This window comes from Muntiacus reevesi, chromosome 10 (genome assembly GCF_963930625.1).
Source record: "Muntiacus reevesi chromosome 10, mMunRee1.1, whole genome shotgun sequence".
In the NCBI taxonomy this organism is placed as follows: domain Eukaryota; kingdom Metazoa; phylum Chordata; class Mammalia; order Artiodactyla; family Cervidae; genus Muntiacus; species Muntiacus reevesi.
In genome coordinates, this window is record NC_089258.1 from 44,815,891 (window position 1) to 44,834,965 (window position 19,075).

The 19,075-nt window shown below is 51.5% G+C and overlaps 1 protein-coding gene across 1 annotated transcript in view; it reads left to right on the plus strand.

Moving 5' to 3' along the window:
- Positions 1–19,075, plus strand: part of MYOM2 (myomesin 2) — a 62,709-nt gene that overhangs the window by 25,121 nt on the left and 18,513 nt on the right. The window contains exons 13-23 of the mRNA XM_065946933.1: positions 530–583; positions 5,591–5,718; positions 8,473–8,656; positions 9,383–9,557; positions 9,941–10,062; positions 11,728–11,915; positions 13,580–13,706; positions 14,786–14,964; positions 15,714–15,828; positions 16,830–16,986; positions 17,075–17,181. Coding sequence (XP_065803005.1) covers positions 530–583; positions 5,591–5,718; positions 8,473–8,656; positions 9,383–9,557; positions 9,941–10,062; positions 11,728–11,915; positions 13,580–13,706; positions 14,786–14,964; positions 15,714–15,828; positions 16,830–16,986; positions 17,075–17,181 — 1,536 coding nt within the window. The remainder of the gene's footprint in view (positions 1–529; positions 584–5,590; positions 5,719–8,472; positions 8,657–9,382; positions 9,558–9,940; positions 10,063–11,727; positions 11,916–13,579; positions 13,707–14,785; positions 14,965–15,713; positions 15,829–16,829; positions 16,987–17,074; positions 17,182–19,075) is intronic.

Sequence of the window (19,075 nt, forward strand, 5' to 3'; positions counted from 1 at the left end):
CTCTTTCCCTCAATTGACTCTGAGCCTTGAGAGAATCCTCAGGGCTGAGCATGGCACGACTGTGGCCCACGGGCTCTGGGCAACCCTCGAGGTCACGTTAGGGGTGTGGACACCAGACCCATGTTTACACCTTGAAGGGAAGGTTCATCGTCCTACGGCTCTTCACTGAAATCAGCCAAACTGGTTCAGGATTAGACTTCGTCCACTGGTTCTGTCACTTCAGTGCATAATGAGAGTTGGAAGGTGTTGAGGCCAAGCCCCTCTCTTTCTGAATTTTAATTTCATGTGACTCAGATTGCTCAGAAAGATTGTGTCCTTAACGATGCTCCTTAATGACGTTTGAAGTGGTCACTGCATTGTCCTGAGCTGCGGGGTCTCTTGAATCCAGTACAAAGAGCTGAGAAACACTGGCTCTCCTTAAGCCCACTTTCAAAACGCCAACTCAGACCACCTCAGCCTATGCAGATGCTGCCCTTGTTATGCCGAGGCTTTCTGGACTCAGATTCAGCACCGACCTTTCTCTCTGCAGCCGTCCACTTGGAGGGAGAGAAAGACATCGTGATCTACCAGGAGGACCTTGAAGGTGAGGCGCTTGGCACCACTTCCTTTTTGCTGTTTTTGCCCGAGGGGTCTAGGGCTGTGATTAGAGAGTGGAGGGTATGCTCTCACGTGTAAAAATGAAGCCTTTGGGCCCAGCTTAAGGTCATTGAATCAGGAAGATGGGCAGGCAGAGGGCAGGGCTGAGAGAGGAGGTCAGCGGAGTCCTGGTTTCATGTGGGTCATTCCAGCGTCTGCAGGGGCCATGGAGCGGTGACCAGCCCAGCCCAAGCCTTGATTCCTGGCCAAGGAGGCAGTCCTTTACCCAGGACTACATGCACGAACAGCATTCTATTTTTTTTTTTCTTTTAAAGCACAGATTTTATTTCTAGCATTGTAACTAAGAGGGACTAGTTTTCCCATCAAATAACGTCCCTGTGATTTGAAAGTTTGCATACTGGCTTTTCTGAACACTTCTCCGGGACATTCGTCCCTGCTGTAGGAAGATCGATTCACTGAGGAGGAGAATCCTACATCATTAACCTGGGATCCAAAGATTTTGATTGAAATTATGATTACAGCCCACAGAGGACAATGAACGAAAATTTAAACGTGAACAACTAGCTTAATTTGGAGCTTCTGTCCAGGGCGATGTACTTGTGAGCTCTTTTTAAAAATAGCATGTCCATGGTCTAGAACAAACCAGGTGTGAAACAAAGACTTATGCACTTATACAGGGATTGGAGAGTTCACTTGCTTACCTTTCTCGTTTTAAACAACGGATACCTCTTCCAATCTATAAAAGTCTTTAGCGAGAGAAACGCCACGATGTTTGCTCCTCAATCTGTCCCCCAAACATTGTATCTTCTACCCCATAAAGATTTTCCTTTAGTGTCTCAAAACGAACACGTGTCTTTCAGAGGAACTCCTTGACGAATTTTGGTTAATTCCATGGTAACATTAACGTCTGCATTAAAACCTCTGCTTCCAGAAAAACGCAGAAACTGAGAAGGAAGCCCAATAAAAAAATAACAAAAGAAAATAATGTAGGAGTTGCTGACATAATGACCCCCTGTACAGCTGAGAGGGGTTTCCCTGGTGGCTCAGCGGTAAAGAATCTGCCTGCAGTGGGGTCGCGAAGAGTCGGACACAGCTTAGCAATAAAGCACCACCACCAGGCAACTGATGAAGACATGGGTGTTTGAATGAATGAAAATGACCCTGATGATATTAGAGCAGATATTTCGTAGGACACCAGCCTGTACAAAATATGTGTTTTTGACCTAAAAGAGGAAAAAGAAGCTCTTTTTCTCCTAAAGTTATCAGTGAGGAGAGCAGTGATCTTAGTTACCCTGAGTGGACACATCAGAGTTCAGATGAGGTAAAAATTACCTAAAATGAAGGGGTATAAGTTGTTATGTAAAGTGAAAGTGAAGGTTGCTCAGTCGTGTCCAGCTCTTTGTGATTCCGTGGACCATATGGTCCATGGAATTCTCCAGGCTAGAATACTGGAGTGGGTAGTCTTTCTCTTCTCCAGGGGATCTTCCCAATCCAGGGATCCAGCCCAGGTCCCCCGCATTGCAGCAGATTCTTTACCAGCTGAGCCACCAGGGAAGGCCCATATAGGTTGCTACATAGATGCTGGATATCCAGGATGAAATCTGCACTGTATAAAGGTCCCTGTGAAAAGCGGTGTGTGTGTGTGTGTGTGTGTGTGTGTGTGTGTGTGTGTGTGTGTGTGTGTGTGTGTGTGTGTGTGTGTGTGTGTGTGTGTGTGTGAAGTAATATTTCCTGACACACTTTCCAAGGCAGGACTGTGCCCCTCTGGGCAGAACAGGTACCTCTTGAAACATAGATATGCATGTTCTGGGGTTGAAATAGCCAGTGATTCACTAAGCACCAAATAAAGAGACAACCTATTTCCAAAGACTTGCTTTTCCAACTGATTCCATGGGAGTGTGTCTTACAGACACAGTAGGTCTTCTTTCTAGGTCTTCTAAAGTCACAGAAAACACCTTTCGTGTTTTGCTTCCTGTTTCCTCGTAAGAAGGCAGGGTTTCATACCAACTGGTTATGAAGGGCTGAGGCTCAGACCCTCAGAATCGCTGGAGTCGGGCGTTGATGCGGCCTGGAGTTCAGCCTCGTGGGCCTCAGTTGTTATGTGAGGCTTTGCGTGTGGGGTACAGGCAGTGTCCATGGTCTAGAACAAACCAGGTGTGAAACAAAGACCTGTGCGCTCACACAGGGATTGGAGAGTTCACTTGCTCACCTTTCCTGTTTTAAACAAGGGATGCCTCTTCCAATCTATAAAATAAAAGTCTTTAGCGAGAGAAACGCCACGATGTTTCCAAGGAAACCATTTCTGGGTTCAAAATGGGCTATGAGGAACTTCTTCCTTTTCTACCTGTATCTCTTCATCTAAGCTGAGCTTTCTTGGCATTGCTTTAACTAGAAAGGTGCTGGCAAATGCCATTTGTTTTAATGAAAAAGAAATGTTATTTTTGTTGGCTAACAAAATGCTTTTCTGTTAGTTCAGGGTATTTTTATGTTTTGCTAATTTTTTTCTAATCATTTTAATGTTGGTTAGTGTCTCCTGCAAACATTTAAATTAATATCTGTGCTCTTCTCTTAATATCATCTAGCTTTTGCAACCTTTTCTTGAGTGGTTCCCTGGAAGGATAGATACTTCATTCTTAGAAAGACGAGAAGAGGCTCTTGGAGAAATAATGAGATGGTTTGTGTTCTGCTAAATGTCCTGGACCTGGTCCACTGTCTTGGACCAGATCACCTGTAGCCAACACACTGAGCTCATTCTTTGCTCTGAATGCTGCAGACTCATTTACAGTCGTTCATTCCTGAATCCTGTCTTCTTGGGTGTTCTAAGACTTCCAAGTAAACTTTATGTTTCACTGACTTAGCTGAGAGTCTCCTGGGCTGGCTGTGGAGGCTGGGGCTTCCCTGGGACAGAAAGCCAGAGTTGGAGTCAGGAGACCCAGGCTGGGCCCCTGGCGGGCTGTGTGATCCCAGGAAGGCGCTGCGTTTTCCTGCGTCCCTTCCTGGGCCGCCTTTGCATGTTGCGTGTCTGCTTTCACCGGTGCTCACGTGGCTCCTCAGAACAGCCCCCGAACAGGCCCTGGTGCTGAGGCGGGGCTGCGGGCCGTGCTCACCACCATCACCACCACGAGCACATCCTTCTCTTCTTTTTTGCCTTCATCTGCTTCTCTCTCTGTGAGGCGCCTCTCCATGGTCGGAGGGTCAGTAACAGACCTTAACTTCTGTCCGTGGTCCCCCCTTGGCTCGTGGGACCATGTAGAGACCCCTCCTCCTCTTCCTGGGCTGGGGGCACCTGCTGGTCTCAGGGGCTCAGGCTGGTGCCAGGCGTCTGGATGACATAGTATGCTGCCCGATGAGGGACTCCCTGCTGACAGGGAGGCTTCTTCCCTCTTGCCTGGCATCAGATCGAGTGCTTGTCACTCCACTTTCCTCTGCGCCTAGACGTTACGTGCAAGTCTAAAAGCACCAAGGCCCCCGGGTCTGACCGTGCGGGAGAGGCCAGTCTGCACTGTCTCCCATGCTCCCACTGTGGCGTCATCTGCGTGACTTCCGTCCGTCCTGCAGTTTGTCCCTGTGTTGTCCAGTGCCTCTGAGACAAGCCGGGACTCAGTTTCGGAAGCGCGGCTGCGTTGCCGGGTTTGGATGATCCGAGCCCTATCTCTGGCTCTCTCTCGGTGCAGATGCGGCAGGTGGTCCCCGGGGGCCCTGCTCTGCCTGCACACTCGACATCTTTCTGGACACACTCTGGCTCCATCTGAAATCCAACCCACTTGCCAGATGCTGCCAGGTAAGGCCAGGCTGTGCCTCGGCGCCCCTGCGGCCTGTAAAATGTGAAGAGCTCAGTCTCAGGGCTCTTGATGAAACAAACCCAGGCTTGTGTGTGCCGTTTCCATGCAGCCGGGCAACTCCTCACCGGCAGCAGAGTCTGGAGGGAGCAACTGGATACTGAGCAGGGCTCCGAGATGTCCCCGGGGATGTCTGAACCTTTTTAATCATGTGCTAATCTAATCAGAAGCTCGTAATATTTTGTATCTCAATGACTGGGACTGTGTGTCTGGAGAACCTCCACTCCTTACAAGAAGCTCTCACGTCCAAACATAACACCGCTGACACCTAACGTTTTATTAGAGAGAGACATGTGGCAGAACAGAGGAAGCGGGCTGCTCTGATGCAACGTTCCTGTTATGGCTGCTTGCTAATGGATGTCACGTGGGAATGTCAAGTATACAGACCTGGAAGGCAGTGCCTGTGTTGTGGGCCAGACCTACCCGGGGAGGTGGGGGAAAACCATGTGCTTCGATAGTTGATGTATAGTCTCAGTGCTTTGAGGGCGTCATGCAAGGAAGACAGCAGAGATGGCTCCACTCCCTGCTGCAGGGCATGGTTGCTCATACCTTCTCTGCACAGACTCCCCACCCAGTTAGAGCTGCATGTCTGGTTAAATGCCCTATTTCTTAGGCTTCTCAGGTGGTGCTAGTGGTAAAGAACCTACCTGCCAATGCAGGAGACATAAGAGACTTAGGTTTGATCTCTGGGTTGGGAAGATCCCCTGGAGGAGGGCATGGCAACCCACTCCAGTATTCTTGCCTGGAGAATCCCATGGACAGAGGAACCTCGTGGGCTACAGTCCATGGGTTGCAAAGAGTTGGACTTGACTGAGTGACTTAGCACACACGCAAGCCCTGTTTCTTCTGGGTGAACCTCCCCCTCCCATGTCCAGCTGAAATTCTGGATGAGCTTTGGATTAGATTCTGTTCTTACGAACTGGCTTATACTGGGAACAAGAGTACTTGGATATCACCCGTTCATTACACTTTGGCTCTGGAGAAACAGTTCTTGCCATTTAATGACTTTCCCAAAATAGAAGTGGAGCAAAGGCTGACACTGACACTCGGGTCCTTCAGGGCCTGTGAAGCAGCGGAGGGACCTGCTCCAGGATGGGCCAGGGGAGCGGGGAACCGGCTTCGGCCAGCGCTCACGGTGTTGCCTCCTCCTCCAGGCGAAGTCCAGATCCCGGGACCTCCCACCAACGTGCATGCCTCGGAAACCAGCAGGACATACGTGGTCCTCAGCTGGGACCCCCCTGAGCCCCGGGGCAAGGAGCCGCTGATGTACTTCATCGAGAAGGTACGTGCCGGCTGGGTTTCCAGGAGCAGCGAGTCTGTCGGGTCTGCCCAGGCTCTGGGTCGTGTGTTCTCAGGGTGGGCGGCTTTCGGATCAGTCATCTCAGAGACTCCACGTGGTTTTCCATCGTGAAGCTGCAGGCAGCGGCTGAGCCAGCAATGCCTGAGCAGTGCTGCAGTGGACGTGGCCTCGGGAACATGGCAGTCTCGGGCTGTGCGGCCTTCGTGCGGGCCAGGCGGCCCCCCGGGTCCCCGCCACACACAAGGGCCTGTGCTGGGGGAGCCTGCAGCGTGCTTCCTGCTGGAGCATCCTAGGCCCCGGTTCTGAGGATCCAGGACATGGGGGACAGCGGCCCTGCTCTCAGCTTGCTCATAAGCCGAGTAACTACTCGGTGGCAGCGATCGCGTTGAGCAGCTCACATTTCAGTGGTGAACGATTACACAGACTCGCTGCTTTTAGGTCTGGATGCACACAAAGAAAGAGTGCATACACAATAAATGTACACCCCCACCTAAACTCTAAGCACACGCCCTCACTGCACGCCATGTGCCCTCCCTCCTGCTTTGGTTGGCCAGTCGTGCTAAAATGCAGGTTGTGACCCGCTCGTGCAGATCACTGACCTGTGACTGGGTCGTGGGCTGTTTAAAAACCCCGTGTAGCCAGATGAACCCTGTAACCATGGTTTCGTGATACTGACTTTAATGTTACAATATAACATACAATCCAGTAGAGTCTGTAACACTTACATGAGCACACGTCTCACCCAGTGATGACGTGAAATACTACAAGGTGAAGCAAAGCAGGGTGAATATGAACAATTTTCAGGCTCCAGAAGGTGTAACGACCCTCAGCTTTCCCTGCGTATCTGCAAGACTTTCCTGTGTTGCAGAGTCGTGTTAACCTCTTTCTTCTGAGTCTAACTTCTAGTTCTTGCCTCATGAAAACCCCAGAGGAAGGGCTGGCAGAGGAGGAAACCTGTTTTCTCTCCCCCTCTTCAGGGATATTTCCTTATCTACTTATCCAGAGCTGGAAAGGTCAAATTTTAATTTTTCAATTAAAAATCTTAAAAAATTTTTAATTATATTAAACTGAAATATAGTTTATGTGTCATATAATGTTCTTTTTGGAAAGGAAGGCACATTTCCAGAGGGGTGGAAAGTTACATTAGGCATGCAATCCTGGTTTTTGAAGTAATTATCATTCATCGCAGCACTGTTTATAATAGCCAGGACATGGAAGCAACCTAGATGCCCATCAGCAGATGAATGGATAAGGAAGCTGTGGTACATATACACCATGGAATATTACTCAGCCATTAGAAAGAATTCATTTGAATCAGTTCTAATGAGATGGATGAAACTGGAGCCCATCATACAGAGTGAAGTAAGCCAGAGAGATAAAGACCAATACAGTATACTAACGCATATGTATGGAATTTAAAAAGATGGTAACGATAACCCTATATACAAAACAGAAAAAGAGACACAGATGTACAGAACAGACTTTTGGACTCTGTGGGCAAAGGCGAGGGTGGGGTGTTCTGAGAGAATAGCATTGAAACAAGTATACTATCAAGGGTGAAACAGATCACCAGCCCAGCTTTCATGCATGAGACAAGTGCTCAGGGCTGGTGCACTGGGAAGACCCAGAGGGATGGGATGGGGAGGGAGGCGGGAGGGGGGATTGGGATGGGGAAACACATGTAAATCCATGGCTGATTCATGTCAATGTATGGCAAAAACCACTACCATATTGTAAAGTAATTAACCTCCAACTAATAAAAATAAATGAAAAAAAAGTAATTATCAGTGATAAAAATTTAAAACACTATAAAAAATTTGGAAAATACATAGATGTTATATAGGACAAAATGAAAATCACCAATAATTTGATCATGTAAAATAGTCATTATTAACATGGCACATGTTTAGTCCTTTTCTCTATGGGTATTTGTGTCTTGATATATCGAGTCCATAGATATGGACTTCCCAGGTGGCACCGGTGGTAAAGAATTTGCCTGCCAGCGCAGGAAACATAAGAGACTCGGGTTCAATTCCTGGGTCAGGAAGATCCTCTGAAGGAGGGCGTGGCAACCCACTGCAGTATTCTTGCCTGGAGAATCCCATGGACAGAGGAGCCTGGTGGGCTACAGTCCATGGGGTGACAGAGAGCCAGACGCTACTGAAGTGACTTAGCACATACATGCACACATATGCACACATACTGTAGATATGGTTGGCATGCTGTATTACATTTAACAAAATGATACACTTTCTCTCACCCCAGTGAAGGTCTTTATACAATGACTGAAGTGGCTACATGTAATACATATATGTCATTTTGTGTTATTTAGGGAGGTGTCACTTTGTGGCTACTATGGTAGTTGGGAAACTGAAAATTTTAAACTGACATGTGAGAAGTTATGATGGGATTTTCTGTATCTACTCAATTAGCTCTGTTACAGTTCACTTCACCTTGCCTAGAGCTGCAGCCTGTGTATTGATTCCCTGAAGTTTTCCATCATTCATTGGCTTTCACATAAAAATTTTCATTGGTAACATATCCAGTTTTGGGCAATTTCTCACCCTCTTCTCCAAATTGGCTTCCTTTTCCTAAAATTCAGAACAGGGGTGTTGATGGACTCCAAGGAGCCGTTGGCTGTGGTCTCCCGCCATGTAATCTGGGAGCCAGAGCCGAGCACCCCCTGGGATGCGGGTTCAGGGAGCGTGGCTCCCAGCACCGCCCTTGTCTCCTCAGTCCATGGTGGGGAGCGGCAGCTGGCAGCGGGTGAATGCCCAGATGGCCGTGAGGTCCCCCAGGTACGCCGTCTTCGACCTCGCCGAGGGGAAGCCGTACGTGTTCCGAGTGTTGTCGGCAAACAAGCACGGCCTGAGTGACCCGTCGGAAATCACTGCCCCCATCCAGGCCCAGGACACCATTGGTGAGTAGTCCCTGAACGTGACCCCTGTGTGAGACGGGCCCTGGGCAACATCACACAGGACAGCGAATGTTGACAAAGACATTAATGTCACCTGTGGGTTAAAATTCAAGTTGTCTTAAAATTCCATTGTACACGAGTTGACAATCTCTCTGCCTTGATTTGGTCAACATTTCTCCCAAGGTCCATCTTCTTTTTATGGAGCCAATAGATGGGTTAGAAATATTTTAAAGCAGTGGCTACTTAAAACACACAACCCTACATGCACCAAGGTTCTTGTCCGCATGGCTTGAAGTTCTGTCTCTGAAGATGTCAAGGCTGGGTTAGAGGGATTCTGGCTTCTCCAGGGAAGAGGTCCAGGGCTGCATCATGGTTTGATTTGAGCCCTTGCTGAGTCGCTCCAATCTGCTGGAAACGTGTCCTGGTTTTCTTAAATGGCTAATGTCACACCCCAGTTAAGAAAGCACAGTGGAGGAGCACCCTGGAGGGTCTGGACCAGGGCCGGTGGGGGCGGGAGACTCTGTGATGGGGATTCTTTCTTGGGGAGCCAGGCTGGCACCTTGGGACAGAGCGTGAGGACTGCCCGGCGCCTCCTGGGCCCCCTTCCCTGCGCTGTCCTCAGTGTCCAAACCTCACCGAAGCCCCCGGCCCTGCAGATGAGGGGGCTGCGGGCCTCCGGCGTGGCCCCCAGACCCTGATGCCTCTGGGTCTGCACGCCTGTCTCTGTAGCGGTGCCCTCGGCTCCTGGCCGTGTCCTTGCGTCCCGGAACACCAGAACCTCGGTGGTGGTGCAGTGGGACCGGCCGAAGCACGAGGAAGATCTGCTGGGCTACTACGTGGACTGCTGCGTCGCTGGCTCCAACGTCTGGGAGCCCTGCAACCACAAGCCCATCGGCTACAACAGGTGCGGTTGCCTGCGTCCCGCTCCCTGCCCCCTCCCCCCGCCCCTGAGTGAGGCGGGAGAGGCCCAGCCCCGGACCAGGGCCCTCGGCTCGGGCCGGCGGGAAGCTGAGGCGTCCAGGCTGCAGGCATCCTCTCTGGGCCCCCGTCAGAGTCCAGCTTCCTCCAGCCCTCAATCTGGGACCCACCAGTAGTCACGGGAACTAATGAACTACAACTGCAGATGAGAATGGATGAATGTTAGGCGTTCCTGAGACACTCAAAAGAGTAAACTTCCTTTCAGTCCCAGTGACTATGTTTCTGGTGTGTTCAAGGCGATTTCTGTGTCTGTTGCAGAAGGGAACAGGGCTGGCCCTGGTCGTCACACCCCCGATTCATGTTTTCCAGGTTCGTGGTGCATGGCCTCACCACTGGCGAGCAGTACATCTTCCGCGTTAAGGCTGTTAATGCTGTCGGCACGAGTGAGAACTCGCAGGAGTCGGACGTCATCAAAGTCCAGGCCGCCCTCAGTAAGTCCTTCTCGGGCGGCTCTGCGCCAGCCCCTGGTTCTCCAGGAATTAACTTACGTCTTAACTTCTGCAGGAATCAACTTTTATGATGCCATTTGGAACATTACCAGAGGGGAAGAGTGGATGTGAATTGTTGAACAGAGAACATGCAGTTATATGGAACCCTCTCATCAATTGGCTACTTGTCTTGCAAATGCCAGTGTGAAGGGGGAAATGATAATATGCATTAAAAATAGGAAATATTATTAGAGGTCACATTGGTTTCCAAGCACACATGCCCACATTAAAATGCATGCTGTAGGGTGTGACTGTTTCTTTTCAAAATAAGATGCTAAAATAAAACATCAGTGGCCTTTTCAGCTATTCTTAGTTCAAGGAACTTACTCATTCCAGAAAATTTCAAATGTTTATGTAACTTTGTGGCTTTGTTCATAAATGGTGATCTTTAGAAATTATTATATTGATCACATTGAACAATTTGGGTCTTAGCTTGTAGCGTTGTACCCTAGGAAACTTGATCTGTGCAGCTCTGCGTTTTATAATTGTTTATAATTATTTCATATAAAGTGGAACTCAAGGCTTAAAAGTACCCATGAACATTTTGAAATAAGATCATCTCTTATACACATTTTGAATCAGAGTATTGATATTATTTTTACTTCAGAGAGACACATTTTGCTCTTTATTTCTGTTTCCATCTAAATCTAAAAGCATCTTAAGAAATTATGATCTCTCTTCTAACAGTAAATAACCTTACTGGAATTTCCAAGGAATGTCAAGTCTGATAATACCTAGGTGGGCAATATAGTGAAACATTAATGCTCCTTTTATTTTATGGTCATTGTCTTAGTCTATCAGTTTTTCTCAGGAGGGACTTTCAAATATTACCACTTGCCTCTTCAAGTCATTCCTACTAAAGGAAAAGCAGTCATTTGTGTTTTAGTCCCATAATAGGGGTAACTCATTCCCGGGCACAGTGTTCGGGTATCAGTGCTTGGGTGTTTGGGTATCAGTGGGGGAGTGTTTGGGTATCAGTGGAGGGGGTGCCACGGGGTCTTCAGAGTCAAGCAGAGGCAGCGACATCCTTGCCAACCTGGTGGGAAAAGATGGTCGTTTCCAAACACGGTGGTCAAAAGGGAAATGAACTAGTCTGAAGTTTCTGTAACCATGTAGGAAGTTAAGACTCACTGGCCTAAGGGTACTGGTCATCGCTGGCCACGGGAGGCTTGGCAGTCCTTCACAGGTGTAACAAGAAAGCTACTGTCTCAATCTTTTCCTTAGAGGACCAGGGAGAGTCTGGACTTCACATGTCCAGGCCAGACTGAAATAATTCTTTCTTGGCCCTTGTATTATTGAAATATTGGAAGACCTGTGTATGTATTGAAGGTGTGTTTAGAGATTCCAATAAACATGTATGAGAGGCTCTTACCCATATTTCTTAAGCCTCCTGCATGGATGGTGGGTTCTTTACCACAAGTTTCCACTGGGAAGCCCTTTATAAAACCATTCTCTTTAAAAGAAGCAGCAGAAATGGGGCAGGGAGGCAGGACAGGAGGGAGGAGGGCACGGGGCTGGGGTGCCGCCCGTGGCAGAGAGGTGGCCATGGAGGGGGGCTCGGGGTGAGGCGCTGGGACCCAGGCAACTTTCCCGCTGTGTTTCCTGCAGCCGTCCCTTCCCATCCTTACGGGATCACCCTCCTGAACTGTGATGGCCACTCCATGATCCTCGGTTGGAAGGTGCCCAAGTTCAGCGGCGGCTCCCCCATCCTCGGCTACTACGTTGACAAGCGGGAGGCTCACCACAAAAACTGGCATGAGGTCAACTCCTCGCCGCTCAAAGAGAGAATCCTGACGGTGGGTGCCCGCGGGTTCAGTTCCTTTCGCCTGGCACCTTCTCCCTGGGGGCGCAGTCCCCCATCTGCTGTCTCAGAGCTCAGTGACATTAGAGAATTTGACACAGAAGCAAAGATGAATGAAAACAATTCTGCGTGAGACCTGAGGCCTTTAGGGAGCACCTTCTTCTGAGAAGCAGGGAGGAGGAGCGCGAGGTGGTGGGCTGTTTTCCGGGGCTGGTGGTCTGGTAGGGGTGCTGGAGGCAGGAGGCTCCATCCTCGGGGCGGGAAGGGCAGAGGCAGTGGAGAACGGCGCTGCTGGGCCCGTGCGTCCCCGTCTCCCAGGCCCCTCAGCGAGTCACTTGCTCAGGTGCACATTGTGTCCGGGTGCAGGGAATTTGGGCCATGAGGACTTAGGGTGAGAAAGCCCCAGAATCAGGTCCCAGACGAGCCTTTGGCCCTGCTCTTGCTCCCAGAGTGCCTCCTTATGAGCCGCCACTCAGGGTTTCTCAGAGAGAAATAAGTGAGGGGCCGTTGGCCCACCAGGGTGACGGTCGCTCACTGTTGCCAGGCGACATGGCCGTGTGCCCCGCCCCCAGCCCGCTCTGCTACTGGCCCCTCATGGCTCTCGTCTCTGAGTCCTGATCTCCATACCGGGTTGCCCTGTAGTCCTTTAGTCCTGCAGGTGGTCCTTTAGGTCATCCTATAGTCCTGTAGGTGGTCCTTTAGGTCATCCTATAGTCCTGTAGTCCTGTAGGTGGTCCTGTAGGTTCTGTAGGTGGTCCTGTAGTCCTGTAGGTCCTGTAGGTTGTCCTGTAGTCCTGTAGGTCCTGTAGGTCGTCCTGTAGGTCCTGTAGGTGGTCCTGTGGTCCTGTCGGTGGTCCTGTAGGTGGTCCTGTAGTCCTGTCGGCGGTCCTGTAGGTCCTGTAGGTCATCCTGTGGTCCTGTAGGTGGTCCTGTGGTCCTGTAGGTGGTCCTGTAGGTCGTCCTATAGTCCTGTAGGTCCTGTGGGTGGTCCTGTAGTCCTGTAGGTGGTCCTGTAGTCCTGTCGGTGGTCCTGTAGGTGGTCCTGTAGTCCTGTCGGTGGTCCTGTAGGTCCTGTAGGTCATCCTGTGGTCCTGTAGGTGGTCCTGTAGTCCTGTAGGTGGTCCTGTAGGTGGTCCTGTAGGTCCTGTAGGTGGTCCTGTAGGTCCTGTAGTCCGTCCTGTAGTCCTGATTTCCCTACCGGGTCATCACGTCATCCCCGAGGGAGGGTGTATGGAGTGCACAAGGCGACCCTGTGAGAGGGAGAGCGGGGATAGCCCTGTGGCAGGCGGGCTGGACTCACTGACCAGCCCCTTGACCGGCCGGAAATGCCCGCCCCTGAGTGACTGTGGGTTGCAGTGCAACTTTGTTCCCGTAATGATTAGAAATTGAGCAGAGCCGATTTCCACGGTTATGTCAGCTTCCGGTGCACGGCACAGTGATTCAGCTTCGCTCACACGCGCGTGTGTGTTTATTCTTTTCCACTCTGCCACAGGACGCGTGGCAGAGCCCCTGTGCTGACTGGGAGGTCCTTACACACAGGGATGTCTATGTCAGATGTTGACCCGTCTCCTGACGTACTCCTCCCTTTCCCCTTTGGTGACAGAAAGCTTGTCTTCTGTGTCTGTGGGCTCACTGCTAATGTAGACATCCTCTGGATAGGTGGAGGGCTTGACCGAAGGCTCGCTCTATGAATTCAAAATTGCTGCCGCCAACATGGCGGGGATCGGGCAGCCATCGGACCCCAGCGAGCTGTTCAAGTGTGAGGCCTGGACGATGCCGGAACCAGGTAAGGGGGTGTCTCCTGGACACCCAGGGATAGCGCGTGCACACACGGGGCTGCCCAGAGGAGGGGCCTTCTGTGGGGCAGCCCTCCCAGCCCGCAGGTGCTCAGTCCCCCTCACAGGTTCTGACACCACCGCCCCCGCGGGCCAGGGCTGAGCGGCAGGTGGCCTGCCCTGTATCTGGGCAGTGACAAGGGGGTGTGTGAGGTGGGGGGCCACCCACCCCCACTGGAGGATGAGCCCAGCTCCCCTGAGTCAGAGACGCTGCAGCCGGAGGCTGGTTCGGGGCAGATCTGCTCCAGGGGTGGGGGGAGGCCAGCTCCCGGGAGTGGGGCGGGAGCCGGGACCAGTGTGGGGCAGCCGGACACCACTGGCTGTGCATTTGTGCAGGACCCCCTCCCAGAGCACCCAGGAGCCTGGGGTCTCTGGTTCTGAAAGGCCTCAATGTCAAAGATCTGCATTTACTCAGGGCTCCACACGCACAGATGTGTTTTCAGAAATTTGCAAGGACTGGGCATATCCAGAGAAACTGATCCAGCCCATCAGGACCCATCAGGGTCCCTAATGAAATGATTAATATGTTCATATGTTGAACAAAACCAAACAACATAAAACAATAAACCCAAAGTTAAAGCCTAAAATATCAGAAATTCTGAGGCTCAAACTTTTCAATTTTGGGACCAGACTCTATTGCTTTTTCCCTTCCTTTTTGGGCAGGGAGGGAGGGGAATTGTTTTAGTGATATTAATTTTTGCCCCTTAGAAAACTCAGTGGAAGAGAAAGCTGTGGCAGTTCCCCGAGGCTTTGGGGGTATAGAGTGATTAGTCAGGGTGGGGCTCTGGCCCCCTCTTTCGCTGCTCAGGGCTCCTCTGGACCTGGGGAGTCAGCTGCACCCCAGTGGTGCTGTCGCAGCGGGAGGGGTCCCCTGGTGGTGGAGCAGGTGCCTGGTCCCCCGGGTGAGTCCTGTGATGCTCGGGTGTCGGGACAGAGGTGGGTGGGTACCGTCTTGCATGCCTTTCTCTCTGCGAGACGGGCCTGTGTGCCCTGGGCGAGCATGGGGACTTGGGCATCCATGCGTTTTCAGGCCCTGCCTACGACCTGACGTTCTGTGAGGTCCGGGACACGTCCCTGGTGCTGCTCTGGAAACCCCCGGTGTACTCGGGCAGCAGCCCCATCTCTGGCTACTTCGTGGACTACAAAGAAGAGGACTCTGGAGAATGGCTCACTGTCAACGAGGCCACCACGCCGCATCGCTACTTGAAGGTGACGCAGGCCCCTCAGGCCTGCCTTCCGGGGAGCGGCTTCGTCGGGGTCTAGTTTGAGGTGCCCAGGGGCCAGCACGTGTGACTGGGTACCCCTCCTGCTCGCCGGGGGTTCGGGACTGCCTGCCCTCTGCGGACCTGGGCCGCAGCTGCGTGTGGGGACCGTCTGCATAGGGCCAGTTTCCTCTCCTTCCCACCACCCAACCACCCCCGACAGTGCTGAGGCATCATGGGCCTGACTGCATGGATGCGCCTTCCACAGTGATGACTGGAATTACATCTTTTCACACCAGCTCTGTGTTTTATTTACTCAATTCATGTGACTGCTGATGGACGTCTATCTGATAAACACACACACATGCATGGTGTGAACATACCTGAAGAGTGTATTCTCCAAGTGTTTCTATTTCTAGCTCCTGCAGTTCACTAGTCACTGGGGTCAGGTCAGTGGTGATGGGTTAGCAGTGACAGGTCAGGTCAGCGGTGATGAGTCAGTGGTGATGGGTCAGTGGTGCCTGGTCAGTGGTGACACGTCTGGTTATCGATGAGGGTCAGGTCGGTGGCTCAGACCCGAGGCCCTGCCCCTGGATCTTGTCTCCCCTCCTGATCCCCTGACTTCCTCTGCGTGGCTGGTTGACCAGGAAGAACACGATATTTATAAAAAGAAAGCATGTTCGTAATAAAATGTGATGAAGGATGAAGTCGTTTTCATTTATCAGTTCACGTGTGACTCTGCTTTCATCTCTCAAGGTGTGTGACCTTCACCACGGAAAGACCTACGTGTTCCGCGTGCGGGCAGTGAACGCCAGTGGGGTGGGGAGGCCCTCGGACACGTCGGAGCCGGTGCTGGTGGAGGCCAGGCCAGGTGAGACTCGCCAGCTCAGCTGGCAACAGGCAGGACCTCCGGGTGGGGTGACCTGGAGGAGGGGACAAGCGGGCGGGTGGGCGGGAGGATGGCAGGACTGTTGTGAAAAGAGGTGGGTTGATTCATGTGGTAAAGGGTGTCTTCAGAGACACACCACATGCCCCAATGCCCCAGGCAGAGAGCAGTGCGTGAGGTCGTCCCGAGGGGGTGGGTGTCTTCACTGGCAGCGGCAGAACAGCAGGCAAACAGTGGCGGTGGTGTTTTAGGTTATGGCTGAGTTTTGATCAGAAATTATAAAGCCTCTGGTAACTGTCTTGGTTACAAGTAGTAAGAGCCTAGCGACGGGCCCTTGGTGGGGAAGCGGTTCTGAGCGTGGGAGGTAAGCTTCCAGAACACGAGACGTGCTGGGAGGGGGCCCCTGCCTCCCAGAAGGGGTGGAACAGGGAACTGGAAGCCATGGTGTCCCTGGGGGTCTCCCCTCCCCGAGATCGGCAAGGGTGGGCGTTCTGCCTCCCAGCTCCGTCGTCTTGGTGAGGAGGGTGTCTGCGAGCTCCCAGCTCGGCTGGCACGTCTCCTCCAGCTCTGACCCCTAAGGGGCCAGGTGTCCAGCTGCGTCCAGCACACGCTCCCTGACCCAGAGGAAAAGTGGGGACAGGAGAGCGGGGTGTAGGGGAGACTGCTGTGACCGTGCTGCCTGGGGCCCAGGGGAAGAAGGGGTCAGACCCCAGGGGGAAGACCGAGTGTATGGATCTCAGCCCTGAGAGTTTCTTCAGGAGTGCCGGGTGCAGAAAAGGAAGTGGACAGAAGGTGATGTCGGGAAAGCAAACCTGCCCTCCTCTGCCCTCCATCACTTCCGAGGGTGTGCTGGCCGATATCCCGGGCGGATGGTCGGCAAAAACGGCTGATTCAATGTGGCATGCGCTCTCTGCCGGGGCCACCCCTTCTGCAGAGAGAGCCTGGGGCGGATGCCGCGTCCCTAAGTGCTCCTGGCTCCTCTGCAGGCACGAAGGAGGTCAGCGCGGGCGTGGACGAGGAGGGCAACATCTACCTGAGCTTCGACTGCCCGGAGGTGACAGACGCCTCCCACTTCACGTGGTGCAAGTCCTACGAGGACATCGCAGACGACGACAGGTTCAAGATCGAGACCGCGGGGGACCAGTAAGTTCCTCCCCGGGCCGGCCGGCGTGACCCGTTAGGAGCACCTCCCAGCCCTGCAACTCACGCCCCGGGCTCTCTCCCCTTCCAGCTCGAAGCTGTACTTCAAGAACCTGGACAAAGAGGACCTGGGAACGTACTCTGTGTCCGTCAGCGACACGGACGGCGTGTCCTCCAGCTTTGTCATGGATGAGGAAGGTAACGCCTGCGGGACACTGACTCGCCTTTGGGGTTTTTATAACACTTTGAGAGATTGATGCTCATAGAGAAGACTTACTTGCTCAGAAAAGGCGTGTGTCTTTGCAGGAGGCTAAGGGTGGGGAATCTTTTTTAAATCCAAAAATTATTTTGGGAATTACACAAACTCTAGCCACTAAGTAAACCACTGGTCTGGGAGTATTTTATTTATTGCTCTCTATATTGCGTTTATTGCCTCCCACTTGTATTTTAGAGATGAGTGTTATTTACATTTCATTAGTTTGGCAAGTAGCAGCTAGCATATTATAAATAAGTCCATAAAACTAATGAGAGGCGTGCAAAGAAGCTTTCCTTTCCTCTCAGCACTGAATAATCAGGTAATCGGTTAATAAAAGAAAACACACATATGGATGTATTTGTGTGCATGAGATAACATTTAATTGCCGTAGTTAAGATCCCTCGCTGTCTTACAAATAGTAGACGGCAGAAAGGAGTGAAGGAAGTCAGCTCATCATGACCCGGTGAAGAGCAGCCCTTCTCTTAGGTGGGCCCCCAGGTCTGAGTCCCCAGGCACTGAGCCAGCCTTTGGGGGAGGCTTCCCCCTGCCTGGGTTGACGTTTCTTGTGTCTGTGATCTAGATGGGACTGCATAAACCTGGGTGGAAGCCTCAGATCTTCGTGTTGAGTCTTTAAAGGCTTCCGAGTGCCTGAGAGTCCTCAGTCAGAAATGCCACAGCTTGCTCATCTAATCCTTTCCTTACCAGCTGGCAGTTTGTTTGACACAGCCAGGGGGTAGTCTCAGAAGAGGGATACAGTGGGGGTGGGGAGGCTAGGGTGGGAGGGGGGCTAGGATGGGGAGGGGCTAGGGCGGCAGCGGGAAGGGACAGGGTCTGCTGATTGCAAACGTCTGAGGGTCCCGTGCAGACATTGGGTAAGTTGGGGAAGCCCCTGTGATCTGACGGGACCAGGAGGAGAACGGCAGAGGGATGCACCATCTCTGCTTCCTGGTGTCCCCAGCAAGTTCCCCATCAAGCAGGAACAGGCTGGAATCTGCTCACAGGCCTTTTAAGCTGCCTTGCCTGACCCCTACGTGGTGGTCTTCAAACAGCCTTTTACTTGCAAAACATCCTTTATGAATTCTGATAAGTGGTGTACTCCTCTGCTCCATTTGAGTTTGGAGACATTTCACCTTAATTTTAAATCATGGCAAAGGACAGACCCTTCTAGTACCTTTTATATTGTATATGGACATCAAGTACAGTCAGGCAAAACCTTGATGCTGAAGCTTAGGTCATCTGATGTATGGGAGTCCCTGCTGCGAGACCCGCTGGGACGTGCTCAGATCAGCGGTCCAGGCTGAGCTACTTCTGGTCACGAGAAGTCTGCTCCAGTGTTCAGTTCCAATGCTGTGCTATGCTTGGTCATGTCCGACTCTTTCTGACCTCCTGGACTGCAGCCCACCAGGCTCCTCTGTCCATGGGCTTCTCCAGGCAAGAATACTGGAGTGGATTGCCATCTCCTCCCCAGGGGATCTTCCCCACTCACCGATCGATCCAACCTGAGTCTCCTTTACTGCAGGCTGATTCTTTAACTCTGAGCCACTGGGGAAGCCCAAAGTCTGGAGTGGATTTGCATACAGACCTTTGTAACCATGATCTCATTTCTAAATTCTAACTTTAAGAAGGAAGGAAGGAAGGTGAAATTATTTAGAACCTTCAATTTTTCTTAACTTATTCTTGAGACTCTTAGGAGCAATGTATTCGGTTTTTTTTATTATTATTGTTTAGTTTATTATAATTTTTTTTAAACTCATGAAAATACACCACAGTGAAATTCTGGATAGGTGAGAGAGATGTTGAGGCAGGACAGTCTGAAAGCAGAAGGAAAATCACAGA